Source organism: Pleurodeles waltl, chromosome 1_1 (genome assembly GCF_031143425.1).
Source record: "Pleurodeles waltl isolate 20211129_DDA chromosome 1_1, aPleWal1.hap1.20221129, whole genome shotgun sequence".
Taxonomy (NCBI): domain Eukaryota; kingdom Metazoa; phylum Chordata; class Amphibia; order Caudata; family Salamandridae; genus Pleurodeles; species Pleurodeles waltl.
In genome coordinates this window covers 661,481,661-661,494,537 of record NC_090436.1, presented here as the reverse complement: position 1 = coordinate 661,494,537, position 12,877 = coordinate 661,481,661, and the positions used below count along the sequence as shown (strand labels likewise).

Below are 12,877 nucleotides of genomic sequence, written 5' to 3'. Positions count from 1 at the left end.
GGGCATGACGTAGTTGGAGATATCGGTGGAATTGTGTTTTATTTAAGGAATATTGTTTCTGGAGGTCTTGAAAAGATCGTATATGTGTCCCTCTCCAAATATCTCCCAGTGTGGAGATCCCTATGGTGTCCCATTTCTGGAAGCCCTCCAGACCCGCTACATGTATCAGCTGCTTCCCCTGCCTTAGCGGGGTTTGTTGGGTTAGGCGTCCCCACCACCCCGTCACTTTCTGGGCTGTACGCCATCCCAGAAGTACCATTTTGGTCACATCTGGAGTATCCCGGGGTATCGGGCTCCCGTAGAGCATGTCAAGGATCTGTGGGTAGCCCATCGTCTGCAATTCTAGTTGATATGCGGGGTCTGTCCATCCACCTCCCATCCAGTCATTAATTACAAGTATATGCATCGCTAGATAATAGTATTGAATATTCGACATGCCCAGTTCACCCTCATAAACATCCCTCTGACAGGTTTTTAGCGACAGTCTTGTACGTGAGCCACTCCATATGAATTGGCGTGCTAAAGAGTCCATCTCCCTGAACCATCTCACGGGGAAGGGATGTGGAAAATTCTGCAGGAGGTATAAGATCCTGGGGAGAATCATCATCTTGTACAGCGCTATTCTACCAAGTAGATTCAGGGGGAGGGTCCTCCAGCGCAGAAGGTCAGTTTTGATTTTCTTTGAAAGCGGCGTGACATTGAGTTCCCACGCTAGCTCGGGGAGAAGTGAGATATGTATCCCGAGATATTTAAAGCTGTTTCTCCGTATCGGGATATTCCGTTGCCAATCTATACATTCGTGCGAGCGATGAAGGGGGATCAGTAAAGATTTGGCTGGGTTCAGGGTCAGCCCTGAGGCTTCCGCGAAAAGTCTAAGGATCTCTAGGACGCGTGGGCCGCTTTTGGATGGATTGGAGATATACAGGAGCACATCATCTGCGTACAAAGCCACTCTGTCTTCCGAGCCAGAGGGCCAGTGCCAGCCCTCGATCAGTGGGTCGCCTCTCATTAGTATCGCCAGTGGCTCTATCACTAGTGCGAAGAGCAGGGGAGATAACGGGCATCCCTGTCGAGTCCCACGACCAATGGGGATTGGGTCGGAGACTACTCCGTTCACCCTGATTCGAGCCGTCGGATTAGAGTATAGGAGTTTCACCAGTCCCCGGAATTTAGGTCCGAGCTCGTTTTTATATAAGACTTGATTGAGGAAGGACCAGTCTACCGTATCAAAGGCTTTTTCGAAGTCGAGTAAAAGCAGTGCCAACTGCGTATGCGATAGCACTTTGCGGTGCGCCAAAGCAAGGTGTAATCGTCTGATGCAGTGCCTTGTGCTACGAGTGGGCATAAAACCACACTGGTCAGGGTGCACCAGCGTGGGCATTACCTCCCTCAGTCTGGAAGCAAGGATCGAAGAGAGTACCTTGACTTCCACATTTAGGAGCGAGATAGGCCGGTACACTGAACATTGTCGCGATGGGGGTTGAGTTTTGGGGATCACCACAATAGTGGCTTGATCAATCTCTGTTGGGAAGCGGCCTTGATTTTCCGCTTCTTCGTACATGCTGAGCAGGTGGGGAACCAGAATATCGCTACATTTACTATAAAATTCCGCTGGAAAGCCGTCGGGACCTGGTGTTTTGCCTGATGCCAGTCCCGATATTGCGCTGCAGACTTCCTCAAGACCGATGGCCTCGTCCAGTCTGTCTCTCGCCTCTGGAGTTACCCCGGGAAGGGTAATCTCATTTAGTAGGGGGGACTCTCTCTCAACAGCAGGGCGTGGATGCCTGGCGTATAGACGGGCGTAGTAAGAGGCAAAGCTATGTGCGATTTCCACTGCTGTTTTGACAAGGGTGCCTGAGTCATCTAAGATCTCCGGTATAATACTGTTAGCCATGGGACGGGTGGCCAGCCAATGCAGTAGTTTCCCGTTTTTATCCCCCTATCCATAAATTCGGCTTGCTGAGGCTCTCCACATGTGCTTGGCCGAATCTAGCATTATATGTTTAATATCTTCTCTTACCCTGGTCAGTTTCCTCATGGTCGTGGCCGATGCCAAGTTTATATGTTGGCATTCGAGTCTCCGGGCCTTGTTCTCTAGCTCGGTGATTTGGGAATTATGATCTCGTTCACGGGACCGGAGAATGCTTCTGGGATGTCCTCTAATAGTGGCCTTGCAAGCAGCCCATAGCATTCCTGGGGATCGAACCGAGCCTTCATTTAATTCGAAATATTGGTCGAGGTGCAACCTGATCTCTTGGGTGTATTCTGTATCTTGTAAGTGCCACGCGTTCAAGCGCCACATAGGCCATCTGGTAGGGTCTGCTCTACCCAGCCGGATCCGTATTGGCGCATGATCGGAGACCCCCCGTGGAAGAATCTCAGCCCCTGCTACTTTTAAGAAATCTAGGGCGGGCATAAACACCAGGTCTATTCTGGATTGCGTCTGGTGGGCTGCCGAGGTATGTGTGTACTGGCGCTCCCTGGGATGCCAGGTGCGCCACACCTCACACAAGCCCAGGCTTTCCGCCCAACTACTTAGGGCTGAGGCCCGCTTGGATCTATGTATGGTAGCTTCCCCAGAAATGTCCAGCCTTGGGTCAAGGACCGCGTTAAAGTCGCCTCCCAGCAGGGTAGTTCCCTGGGGTAATCCTGAGGTTACTCGGTGGAGCGAAAGTAGGAAGGAGTCGTGATTTGCTGGGGGCGCATAAGCGCACACCAAGTTTAGCGGTTGTCCGTGAAGAGTCCCCGTGACCACCATGAATCTACCTTGTGAGTCAGATTGCGTGGAAGAGATTACCATGGGCAGAGATCGGTGGAGCAGAATGGCCACTCCTCTAGAGCCTATGGAAAACCCTGCGTGATATACCCTATCGTATCCTCCTCTCGCAAGCATAGGGCATCTGGACCCAAGAAGATGGGTCTCTTGTAGTAAAACTACTGCAGGGGAATACCTGCGGAGGGTGTTAAATACTGCCGATCTTTTGATCTTGTCTAACAGGCCGTTTACATTCCAGGAGAGGACCTGGGTTACTGAGGGCCAAGCGTGAGGTATGACACTGTTGGGCATGTTTGGATGTGCGGGAGCAAGCCCAGGGATGACTGTTTCGGACATGACCGTAAAATTTTAAATCTACAAACCAGGCTAACCAACTTGTCGCCTCCTAAACCTAACTTAAACTTCCCCTACCCCCTAAACTCCCCCCCTCCCCATACTCCCCCCCCCGGAAGCATCTGTCGCCCATGTACCCAACCAAGACCAGACAGCCAGTAAAACTGTCATTGGGGTGGAGTGGTGGACCCCTCCTTTCTTTCCGATCAGTTGCAATTAGTAGTCACAAAACAAGCGTTCAACACCATACTCTAGGAAGCCTCCGGAGACATCAATGTTAATCTTGCTAGGGGTCGCCTGAGAGGGTCAGGCGAAGCCCGAATCCCCTTACGTCTCACGCAGGGGTCCCACATCTCCTGTCAGCCGAGTACCGGAGACTGACTCAATCGCCCATCCTCGGCGGGTTGGGACGGTGTTTGGGACACCGGAAGAGTCTCAGTGTTAGATTTAGTATGAGGACCAGAGTCCCGGGCTGCTTCGTCCTCTGCAGGAGCGATCGTGTCTTTCTGTCTGCCTCTCCGGGATCTGGTGCGCCGCCTGCTCCTCCGGGGCCCCTCTGATGGTGAGGGCCCGACATGTGGGGTTCTTCCAGTGGTCCCGGGGGGACCCTTTCGGGTTCCAATGCCCTCCTCCGTCAGCCAGTCCCAAGCTTCCTCCGGGGAATCAAAAAAGTAAGCTTTCCCAGCCATGAGGACTTTGAGGCGAGCGGGGAAAAGGAGCATGTACGAGAGCTGCATTGCCCTTAGTTTTTGCTTAACCTGTTCGTACGACCTACGGCGGGTCTGGACTTCTCTGGTGTAGTCCGGGGAAATTTGGATTTTGTGGTTTTCCCACTGCGTACCATCTTGCCGCCTCGCTTCCCTGAGGATATTGTCTCTGTCCTTAAAGTTAAGGAATAGCGCGATCATCGGGCGCTTCGGACCGCCCGGAGGTGGGCGAGGCGCGAGCGCCCTGTGGGCTCTTTCAATTGCAAACAAGGGCGAGAGGGATTGGTCAGGCATCCAAGATTTGATCCACGTCTCCAGGAATTCGGCGGCCTTATCCTCCTCTATGCCCTCCGGGAAACCTATGAAGCGTAGGTTGTTGCGCCTGGCCCGGTTTTCCGCATCTTCTGCACGACGGTGAAGCTCGCCGGTTCGGGACTGCAGCTGGGCTACTTTGGCTTTGAGGTCGGACAAATCGGTTTCGGTTTGGGAGACTCGGGTTTCCACTTCCGTAATTCGGGATACAGCATTTCTAAGGTCCTGTCTGATGAGGCCCACGTCCACTCGCACCTCACCGATTTTCGTTTCCACGGCTATCTGCGATGATTGAATAGCTTGGAGAATGGCACTCACCCCGTCAGGGGTTGAACCCCCACCAGCCACTTCTCCCCCTCCTCGTTGGCCCGTCGCAGTCGTGAACTGGTCGATTTTTTGTTGGGAGGGCGGAGGTTGTTTGTTCGTTTTATCCTTCCCCATCGTGGCACTTGAGGCGGGCGTCAGGTGGGCCACCCCTTTCTTAACGCGGTTTCAAGCCTGAGAATTTAGTGCGTTGTTAAGTACCATGGACTGTGGGGGGGTTCGCTGTGTCTGATCACGTAAGGACGGCTGGCGATGACACCGTTGGCCCGTCCGAGACCCAGACCCAGGTCTCTCCACCTTAAGGGCTCTGCGCCTCCATTGTAGGCCTCGCGCCGTCGCGATCGCGCTCTCGATCTCTCGGGTCGTTCCGACCAGGGTCTAAAGTCAACCAAGCACGACCCGGAACCCAGGATATCCACTTGCCTCAAGGTGTTGCCTTCCACCGCTCAACTCGCAGTCCAGATGTTGCCGCAGTCCAGCTCGCGCTCCATCCGGTCTCGGGCCGGCGAGGGCCGGAGCCAAGCCCCCAGGCCCCCGAGCCCCCTCCGTTGCCGCGGGGAAGGGTGGGGTGGGGGCGTCACCGCTCGTCTTCTCCTTCCACCCCCCCCCGGTCTACGATTCACTTCCCTGCCCCCCCGGGGCACCACTCTGCTTTTCAGCCGGGTCCTGGTCCTCAGCACGCCATCAAATTTAAATTCTCCCCAGCAGGGGGATCTCGGGGGCCAGGGCCTCCGCCACGGCCCCAGCCCGGCACCGCAAGCCGCCCAGGCGGTCAGGGAGGGCTCCCGGTCCTCCGGGTCACACTCGCGCCGGCGCGGCGCCGCTCACTCCGCGTCCTCCTCTATGACAGGAGGGGGGGGGGGGCCGCCGGCGCCCCCGCGGCAGGGATCCATCCCCGGGGCGCGCCCCAGCCCTCACCGGGCCTCTCGCCTCCAAATTTAAATTCCCCCCAGCAGGAGGATCCCGGGGGCCAGGGCCTCCGCCACGGCCCCAGCCCGGCACCGCAAGCCGCCCAGGCGGTCAGGGAGGGCTCCCGGTCCTCCGGGTCACACTCGCGCTTCGCGCGCCGGTGCGGCGCCGCTCACCCCGCGCCCTCCTCCACGACAGGAGGGGGGGGGGGGGGGGGCGCCGGCGCCCCCGCGGCAGGGATCCACCCGCGGGGCGCGCCCCAGCTCTCACCAGGCCTCTCGACCCGCGGCAGACGACTTCGTCGGGGCCCCAAAGCCCACCTCAGATCCGCCGGGCGCAACTCGCAGCGGCCGCCATCTTGAGCTCCTCTTCACGGGAGCAGCCGGGTCGTCGTATGAGGGTGAGCCGCCGGCTTTTCATCAATTCGTCCCAACAGACTTCTCTACAGGTCCCCGGGACACCGGGGCGCCATGTATAGCGCTTTCCGCTCCCTTGGACCACGGTAATTAAGGGCGGATGACGGAGGGGTCCAGAGCACTCTCAAAGTGCGACCGCCATCTTGACGCCCGAAGCCACGCCTATTTTTCATTTCTTAATTGCGATTTCCCACTAATCCCAATCGGCAAACTGGGACCAACGTTTCTGAAATAGCAAATTTGCTAAATAAGGATTTCCAAATAATACGCATCATGTTTTGCGACCCTATTAGCAAACCACTATTATTAACAAACAGGGAATCGCAAAAAAAAAAATTGGGACATCTGGCCCACGTGCAAGAACAGACTTGAGGAGGCAGCATGGAAAAAGACACAAGATACGTTGTTAGCTGTGTTTCTACAATAGAGTTGTTGGAAACTTAATGTCAGAATAAAGTGAAAGAATACCTTTTACTTGATCTGATGAATAATTTTTGGATTTCTGTTATTAAAGGAGAAAATATTTATTATGTTTGTGCAGCAAAGCAGTGTATGTAGTTGTAGGGTTTTTTGGGGATAAGCTTTGGTGCACTTCTAAAGATGTGGAACCTAAGGGAAGAGATAGATATTGTATTATTTTATACCAGTGTAAAGATCTATAGTGGAGGGGGCATTGATGTATGTGAATTAATAGAAAAACTCAAACTGAGAAACGACAAAAACGAAATACAAATAAATCGAAAATTAAATCAAATGTTTTAAATCAGAGATAATTTTAGGAAAAATTTAGAATGACATTAAACTTGGATGGAGTTTAGGGGTCGTGAGGGGTATTTGGGAGTTAAGAAAGGGGGCCGTTTAGGGTGGTGAACTTTTTTTTCAGGGTAGTGAACTTTTCTCAGGGTAGTGAACTTTCTTTTAGGATTTAGGGATTGGTTGAGTTACAGGTAGTGAGGGGTTTTTAAGGGTTCAGGGATGAGTAGGGTTTACGCATAGAAATGGATTATTAGGGTTCAGGAATGGGTGGAGTTTACGGGCTGTAAGGGGTTTTAAAGTTCAGAGACAGCTGGAGTTCAGGTTAGAAAGGGTCTTTAAGGTTTAGGGGTGAGTGAAATTTAGGGGTCAGGCATGGGTGTGGTTCAGCTGTAGTGAGGGTTTTTAAGGGTTCAGGGATGGATGGAGTTTAGGGATAGAAAGGGCTTTTAGGGTACAGGGACAGGTAGAGTGTAGCAGTCAGAGATGGGTACAGATTAGGCATGGTAAGGGTCCTCAAGGGGCAGGGATGGATGGTGTTTAAGGGTGGTGAGGGGACAGCAAATTAAAAGCATCTAAAGTAATTGACAATGTAAAAGTAAAATATATAAATATATAATAACACACCCTGTAATACAGCACTGAAAGAAATACCTCCTAAAAAATATTTATAAAACAAGACCAGCAATCATTTGCAATTACACCTTAAAGCTACGCATACAAAAGCCAATTTTGAAGAAAATAAAAAAAAGACATTCTATGAATTGGTTTCTATGAAATGGTAAATGCCATTCTTTCCTAAAAATTCCATTAAACAGTTAAGGTGAAATTGTTTCTCAGTAAAGGTATTCCATGAAATTGTTTTTCTATGAAATGACATACAGCTGGGGGCCACATCAAGCAGGTGGGCTCTGCTGAGCAAAGGACATTATGCATCATTGAAATGGCATGAGGACTCGTCGCTGGAGGTAACATCATTTGTGATGGCACTCTAATGGGTCTTTTTCAGTCCGACAGAGGTGTAAGCAATGCCACTGAGAAGATGAAGGCATCAGAGTAATTTTTACATATTTTGCATTTATGTTTTATAAAAGCCAAATGTCAGTACACATAATTACGACTAAAAAAAGCAGACACTGCCACTTTATTAATTTCACTCTCTTCTAAAACGAAAATGTTTATATTTAAATGCCTTATTATTTTTTACAAATCAATAGATATAATGTTGAAATACAATTTAATGACAAAGCACATTCTGGTTTTCAATCAGACATTGGTGTTATAATCAACAAATATCAGACAGCAAAAGTTTGTCAATCAGACATAAAGAACAAAGCTAAAAATGTGCAGGGTGCTTTTTTCTTTCATTGTTTTTAGTGCCTTGAAGGTATCAAATGGTCTTTCTAGAGAAAACCAACAACCCCTCTTCCACTGCTACAGAACAGCAAGATACGTGTGCCTTCAAAGTTTTGCATGGTCCTTCAGAATGAGCTCCAACTTCTGGCTCAGCATGATATTGCCTTTCACTTTCAGCTTGCCAGAAAAGAATGCCTAGAGCCAGAAGAACAAAAGACAGGGAAACATCAAATTCGAAGCACAGTTTCTCTTTAATGGCAAAATCTGAAAAACTCACACCATGGATGCCTGGGGACATACGTAATCAGCTACAAACACAAGTCTCTTTGCAACGGATAGGGACACAAGAATATAACTATACACATTTTGTCTGGGTATTTTCAATGCCACTCTACTGCAGCTGAGACACTTTTATGGACCGAGAACACATTTAGAAGAAACCACCCAAACTAGCTGAAATAAAAAACAAAAACAAAAAAACAACAACACAAGGAAAGTGAGGCATTAAAGTTCCCACACAGGCTGAAGACGTCCTCTCAAGCAGTGTGCATCGTATCAACTCACGCATCATCAATTGCTTTATTTGTGATATTTTCAATTACTGGGAGCTGCGGAAGAACTTCGGCGTTCTGTATGTTGGACACAAACTAGGGTTCAATCAAGCAAATCCTTTAAAAACAAGCAACTGAGTTTACATTTATTTTTGCTACTTTGGCACTTTAGCAGTCCATTATTTATCACGCCTAAAATAATTGATTGAAGTATGGAACTTCCATCAGACCACAATGTTAGATGGAGCTTACTATTCTGCTTGTTTGTTGTAGTATTAATGAGAGTTTGGCGCCAGAATGTGGGGCCGTCCACCTTCACCTCAGGCCACTGCTCTCATACTCAGAATGTACTCATGGTAATGTAAGCCATTTTCAGATTTGATGTTCAGTTCCATCAGAGACACTCATTTTCTTTTAGAATTTCTGGGATAAAGGTTGTTCTAAAATGTTATCACGTTTACATTTTATATTTCCTTCATACATTTGTGGAAAAGAATGGATTTCCTCTCTCTGTTTCTTACTGAGCGTGATTACATCTACCATGGACGGTGGTACACGTGATATACTAACCAGCACAAGGGGAAAGAAAGTGAAAAACTGGAGGCAGTTTTCCTTACAGGTTTATGAACGAAACATAGAAGAAATAACTGAAAAGGGACAGATCTAAAGTCTTGGAGACGACCACAACATTTTAATTTCTAGTCTTTCTATCTCCAGTGCTTGAAATGAGAATATAGAAGTGGGAGTACTCACTATCTCAGAGCACCGCTTTGCTTATAAGAAGTGGCGGTACTCTCCCATTAAAGTACGCTGTTCCTGCTGAGAAGTGATAGCACTGTCCTTTACAAAAAAAAGAAGCGCAGGTACTGAGTGGTCGACATATCTCACTCATATCAAAAGCACTGCCTACCTCCAACGACAACCACACTACCTTCTTTAGGGACGGCAACACGTTTTGGCACTGCCATTCTTAATTGCTCGAATTATTCAGGACACTAAAACCTCCCTTACCATAGTCAATGGCGCTCTAGTACAAGGCACTCAAAGCAGGAAAGATCACCACATTACAGAAGAAAACAAGCCTAAACTTCACCTTTTACTGTTCCATCACTCACCGTTCCTCAAGAAGATGAGTTAAAATCTAGAATCGGTTTAGTCTTGCACTTGGATAGTCGTCATGCAAACATAAGACCAAATCTACGCTACAAATTCAGACTGAACATATATTGTGCCTCACTACGCTATTCTCCTCGAGGAAAAGGAGAGAATTAAAAATGGCCAATATTCTCGAGTATGAGCACTAGTTACCGTCCTGGAAGATACGATAAGAAATTACATCAAGGCCTGGAAATAGTCACAGAAAATGACAACTCAACTTTTGCTTTATTACATGATGGCCAGTGTTAACACATGATACTTGCCTGAAGACACATGGATTAATACTGTATAGTTTCACAAGAAGTGGGCACGGATAAACTGAAACCGATCAAATATTAACACTATACATAGAATTGGATGCGGGTTGATTTGGCTCCTGGAAACTCTGGGAGGCGCAGAGACACCCAGCCGCAGGCTCAGTCATGGCGTCACATGACTTCAAAGGATGTGATGAAGTCTAATATCTCTTCGACTTCTTGCTCCTTTTATGTTTGTGGGACTTACCCAGACAACTTTGAATGCGACGATTGCTTGGAATGTCTCCACAACTGGGACCTTCCTGTCGATTGTGATCAAGACTGTTGCAGCGTCGCACGTTGAGCAGCAAGGAGCTCAAGGATATGGAGTGCATGGTGTGACAATCTACGCAGGTCTTGGTGTGATGGTCATGCTCAGCGCACCAGAGGCAGACAAGGTGTGGATCAGTCACAGACATTTGCTAGTGACAGGCACCACAGGGCTTAGACCACAGCCATCCTCGTGGTGATCTCTGTCACACCAGGAGACAATGTCTCAAACATTTTCAACAAAAGGGTCGAAAAAAAGGTCAGTTAAAAAGTGACTGTGGGTAGCTCTTTTCCAGATCTGCCCTGACTGGACTGGAAAGAAAAGAACTTATGTCAACATGCTGGGGGTGCAATTATATGGGCATCATGCACATCACTTCCAGCATGGATGACGATGATGATACGACGCAAAACCAGATGACGACACCTATAGGTGCGCAGGGGTACTGCTCATGAAAAATGTCAGGATCCAGTCTGATGCCTGGGGATAACTCAAAGGTAAGTAATCTGTGGCTAGAAGTCACTTTCAGCTATAACTGTGACATCTTTTCTCTGAATCCTGGGGCAATAAAAGATTTTTGGGCAGTGCCCTGTAGGAGTACTGTCTTACCAATGATGACTCCGGGACACCGCACTATTGCCTTAAACTGGATAACCAATTTACTCACTTTAGGCACTTGACTTTCCAGAAATAGCAACGTTGAGCAATCAAGATTTACTCTAGGAATTTATATCTTGAACCATTCCAGATCTTCACTGGCTAACAATGTGAGCAGATGGAGTGCAGACATTCTGCCCCAGTAGCCTCCTGGCTAGATCTTCAATTTACATGAGTCAAGAGGAATGAGCAACAAAGTCGCCATCCTTTACTTAAAAAGTGTCTCAATGGGTAAATGGGTTTGTGCCTTATGAACTCAAAGTATAGTACTGCTGTGCCAGTAGGGCATTCTGCGGACGGGCATCTGTGCTCACAGGTTCTTGGTCTTTTCAGATGAAACTGCCATCTGTGCAGCAGAAAAAACATGCTTCCTGGAGGCCATCACCCATCTACAATTCCCTAGACCACTTCGGAAAATGCCTAATCACAAACTGGCCAAAGAATAGGATATTCCATTGAGCACAGATATTAGCTAGGACGGATATTTGGTCAAGTAGTCAAACTGGAGATTATGGAATCAGGATGAGGCCTTGTTACAAACTTTGGTTTCAGGTCTTGCCCAAAACGTGTGTGCCTTGGCAAATCACTTTCTTTTTCTATATTCAGTTACTGTGGCTGTCAGAAATTGAACCCAGCTATACAAATCATTCTTTTTGTATACTTTAATAGTTGCTTTAAGTGGGATGGGAATGCCCAGACGTGGGTACTGTGCACACTGTCACTGGAACTATGCCTGCCTGATGAACCTTTAACAAGGGCAAAACCGATCCTGGGTTGCTTGTGTTCTGGTTCATGGAGGACCTGGCTTGGAGTTCAGGCTGGGCTGTTCCCACTCGAGCCAGGTCATACTGATTTGCATATAGCTGGGTCCAAACTGAGGTGGCATGGTGTGAAAAATAAAGATGGACTAGGATGCGGCCTGAGCCATAACCAGTTGGTGAGATTAATTCAAGCATTCCACCCATAACGTTTTGTATACTTTAATATGTTGCCAAAAGTTGGGATCATGTAGAGGCACTGTTCACAGACTGCGCTTTACAAAAGGTATTAATTCACAGTGAAGCACCTTTGTGAGCTTTAGATTGCTCCCTTCCTAAAGCACTTCTAAAATGGAAATATTAAATAATCTTTAATTTGCTGTGGTAATCGGCATCACTTACACCTATAAAATGAATGAGAATCAAATTAATTTTTTCCAAGTAAAAGGCCAACAGGGTGGACTCAAACTTGTGATTGTCATATCTATATCATTACAACAGCCTTATACTTACCCTCACTATGATAGTTATAGTGGATGTGATAGCTTCCTGCAGATGTTTCACTTTGTTTATATTCGCTTGGGGCAAGACTGGTTCAATAACTTTTTCCTCTGCAAAAACTCGCACGCAATGCTATATTGCACCATGCAGTTGCAAACGTCTTTCCTGCCAGGACATGGCATTAGGAGCTATATTGTGCTGGTGTCACTACCTGGTATCTTTACACGATGCATCAAGATGTGCAGACAGCAATTAAGAAAGCATAATGGCAATAACAGTATACAATACATTGCACACCTTGAGCTCTTAATAATACCAGTAACTTATCAGGGAAGGAGGGAGGGCACAAATAAATACATTAGATATATTGTTCTCAAAGGTTAATCACTTTCTTCTGATGGATACTTCTTCCTCCAGATGCCTCATTTTATGGAAAAGTTTAAGAGCAATCTCCTACGTGGAGTGGGAGTGAGTTGTGTTGATCAACACCATCAGCCTGTGCAAAGGATCGGTCACTGTGGGCCTGAGTCATGAGGAATAAGGCTAAGAAAAGGTATGTAAAGATGACAATGTGGTTGCCCAGCAAATAGCCACTGGGATGCCCCTGTCCACTGTGGAATGGGCATTTATGCAGGCCAAAGTGTACTTTTTGGCCAAGGCATAGCAGATCGTAATGCAAAGAGTAACCCAATGTGAGTTTGCTTGATTACTGCTTTGTCCTTCTTGGCTCTAGTGAAACCAACCGTTGTTCATTCATTTTGCTCTGAAGTGTAAATGATACAGAGAACCAGGGAATGAC

At 47.9% G+C, this 12,877-nt stretch overlaps 1 protein-coding gene across 1 annotated transcript in view; it reads right to left on the bottom strand.

Annotated features, from left to right (window-relative positions):
* Positions 1-7,644: 7,644 nt before the first annotated feature.
* Positions 7,645-12,877, bottom strand: part of HSD17B4 (hydroxysteroid 17-beta dehydrogenase 4) — a 640,476-nt gene continuing 635,243 nt past the window's right edge. Inside the window, exon 24 of the mRNA XM_069226895.1 lies at positions 7,645-8,081. Within this exon, the coding sequence (XP_069082996.1) occupies positions 7,992-8,081 (90 nt within the window). The 3' untranslated portion in view covers positions 7,645-7,991. The remainder of the gene's footprint in view (positions 8,082-12,877) is intronic.